Source organism: Monoraphidium neglectum (genome assembly GCF_000611645.1).
Source record: "Monoraphidium neglectum strain SAG 48.87 unplaced genomic scaffold scaffold04341, whole genome shotgun sequence".
Lineage (NCBI taxonomy): Eukaryota > Viridiplantae > Chlorophyta > Chlorophyceae > Sphaeropleales > Selenastraceae > Monoraphidium > Monoraphidium neglectum.
Genome location: NW_014009288.1, coordinates 989 through 3,285, shown reverse-complemented (window position 1 = coordinate 3,285; position 2,297 = coordinate 989). Strand labels below are relative to the sequence as shown.

The 2,297-nt window shown below is 65.4% G+C and overlaps 1 protein-coding gene across 1 annotated transcript in view; it reads right to left on the bottom strand.

Moving 5' to 3' along the window:
• The window catches only part of MNEG_14232 (3-isopropylmalate/(R)-2-methylmalatedehydratase large subunit), a gene marked incomplete at both ends in the record, with an annotated part of 2,896 nt that extends 1,196 nt beyond the window's left edge, over positions 1–1,700 (bottom strand). Inside the window, 4 exons of the mRNA XM_014037296.1 lie at positions 26–118; positions 354–552; positions 835–974; positions 1,455–1,700. Of these exons, the coding sequence (XP_013892750.1) occupies positions 26–118; positions 354–552; positions 835–974; positions 1,455–1,700 (678 nt within the window). The remainder of the gene's footprint in view (positions 1–25; positions 119–353; positions 553–834; positions 975–1,454) is intronic.
• Positions 1,701–2,297: the final 597 nt, after the last annotated feature.

Below are 2,297 nucleotides of genomic sequence, written 5' to 3'. Positions count from 1 at the left end.
TCACCTTGTAGGTGGCGCCCGCCACGCTGATCTCCCCGATGATCTGGAGGATCAGGTCCTTCGCCTGCAGGTACTCCGGCATCTCCCCCTCAAGCTGGAACCGCATGGTCGGCGGCACCTGGATAGGATGTCACATGAGATCCGCGGGGCGGCCCCCGGTGTGATACGGCACATCGGTGACTAGAGGTCCGGCTGCGACGCGCGCACCAGCGGCCGTGGCGGCCCGCGGGGGCTGCCTGGGCTGTGGTTCTGCGGGAGCAGTGACAGTGCTGTGTCCCCCGCAGCTGCCCAGAGCAGCCAAGGCCCACAGCCGGGGGGGGGGGGATCAGTCGTGGCAGGGCGGGGGTGCGCACCTTGATGAGCAGCTTCCCGGTGCCGAGGATGAACCCGGCGTCGGTGTTGCCCACGCCCGTCGCGAACTGGCCGAACGCGCCGGCGTTGCAGGTGTGGCTGTCGGTGCCAAACAGCACCTCCCCCGGCTTGCAGTGGCCCTCCTGGGCGAGGGCGACGTGGCACACACCCTTGTAGTCGGGGTTGGCCTTGAAGTTGGACCTGGTGGGGGTTGGGTTGGGGGGTTTGGGGTGCGTCAGGAGGGAGTAACCAGGGTAGGTGCCTGTACGCTGGCTGCAGCCGCATGCTCTATGATTGTAAGAGGCTTTGATAGGGCCCCAACTGGTGCGTGGTCAAAAAAAAAGCGAGAATATCGACGGTCGTCCGCAAGACCATCAAAGTTGGCATGCTTGGGCCATGCAAGCGGGGGTGGGTGCTCTGAATTGATGTGTGTATTTTGACGAGTGTGAGGTGGGCTTGCGTTGGGGTGGGGGCCGACCCCACCTGTCCTTGATGTCGTAGAAGTACTTGATGTTGTACTTCTCAGCCATCTCACGCAGGATGTCAACGTTGCGGTTGGCGCGGGGGTCGCTGGTGAAGATGTAATGGTCCGGGATGATGACGACGCGCTCGTTGTCCCACACCTGGGCGCGGCGGGGCAGCGGGTGCAGTGCGATTGGGAGCGGTTTGGTTGATGGGCAGCTTTTTGGGGGGGGGGAGGCAAGGAGGGGTATCGGGAGGGGGTTTGCAGGCGGCGCCGTGAGGCGAGGGCGTGGGGGCGGTGCGGAAGAGTAAGTGAAGCAGCACGTAGGGCGTGACATGCGGCAGCTGCCGTGCGAAGGGCGTTGTGCGCCATGGTTGCGACGCTCGCGCCTGCCACAGGGCCCGTCGGCTGTTGGCTGCGTGGGGGCTGCTGCGCGGCTCCGCAGGCCGCCCGGCTGCACCGGCGACATTTATGGCGTATTGAGCTGGGCACACGGAAACGAGGCAACTGCTCGCCCCATCTCCTATTCAGGCTTGCCACAGCTGCTGCCTCGCCACGCTTGCCACCATGGCTGCTGCCGCCCACGCCACCATGGCTGCTGCCGCCCAGTCAACGCCGCTCAAGGCCGCCTCGCGCTCACAAACAGCCACAGCCCCGCGCCTTGGGACGCGCACCGCGCCCGCCGCCGTCCCTCTGCCCCCTGCCCCGCCGCCGCCCCCGCGCGCACCTGCGCGGCCTCGCCGAACTCCTTCTGGAAGATGCCGAACGTGCCCGGGCCGCACACGTCGTGAGTCATGAGCTTGTCCACCCTGGTCCAGATGTTGTCACCGGGCTTGACCGGGCTGCCGCCGCTGTGGTTGGCCAGGATCTTCTCAGTCAGGGTCATTGCCTTCTTGACCTGCACGTATGTGCACCGCAATGCAGATGACATGAGCACATGCACAATGATAAGCCTTGGGGTGGGAAACACCCCGTCGTCCCGTCAAAAGGTAACAGGCCCTGGGCGGGCGGCCGCCGGCGGGGCGGCATGCTCACCGAGCCAGTCTGGCTGGGGGTCCTGGAGGACGTCCCGGGAGTAGCCGCAATGGCGGAGACCTTCACAGCACGGCGGCTGGTCACGCCGGGCGCGACTGCGGTGAAGGAGGGGCCGAAACCGTGATCTGTGAGCTGGCAAGCCCCCCTTGCTTCCATTTGAGAAACATTCAAAGCTGATGATATCCATGGCTAGCACGCGCGAGAAGCAAGCCACGTCAACAGCACGGGAATGGAGCCGAGCGAGTGCTGCACTGCTGCTCCCCGTCCACGCGTGCTCCTGGCTCGCCCAGCCCGGTTCGCTGCCGCTCCACAAATAAGTTTCCTCTTAGTTGGCTTGCCTTGCGCGCCACGGGCGCTGGAGGTCGCAAAGCTCCTCATGGTTATCGCTTCGTGAGAGCCGACTCTGGGTGGGTGCAACGACAGCGTGCACGCTGCGCGAAAAGGTGCG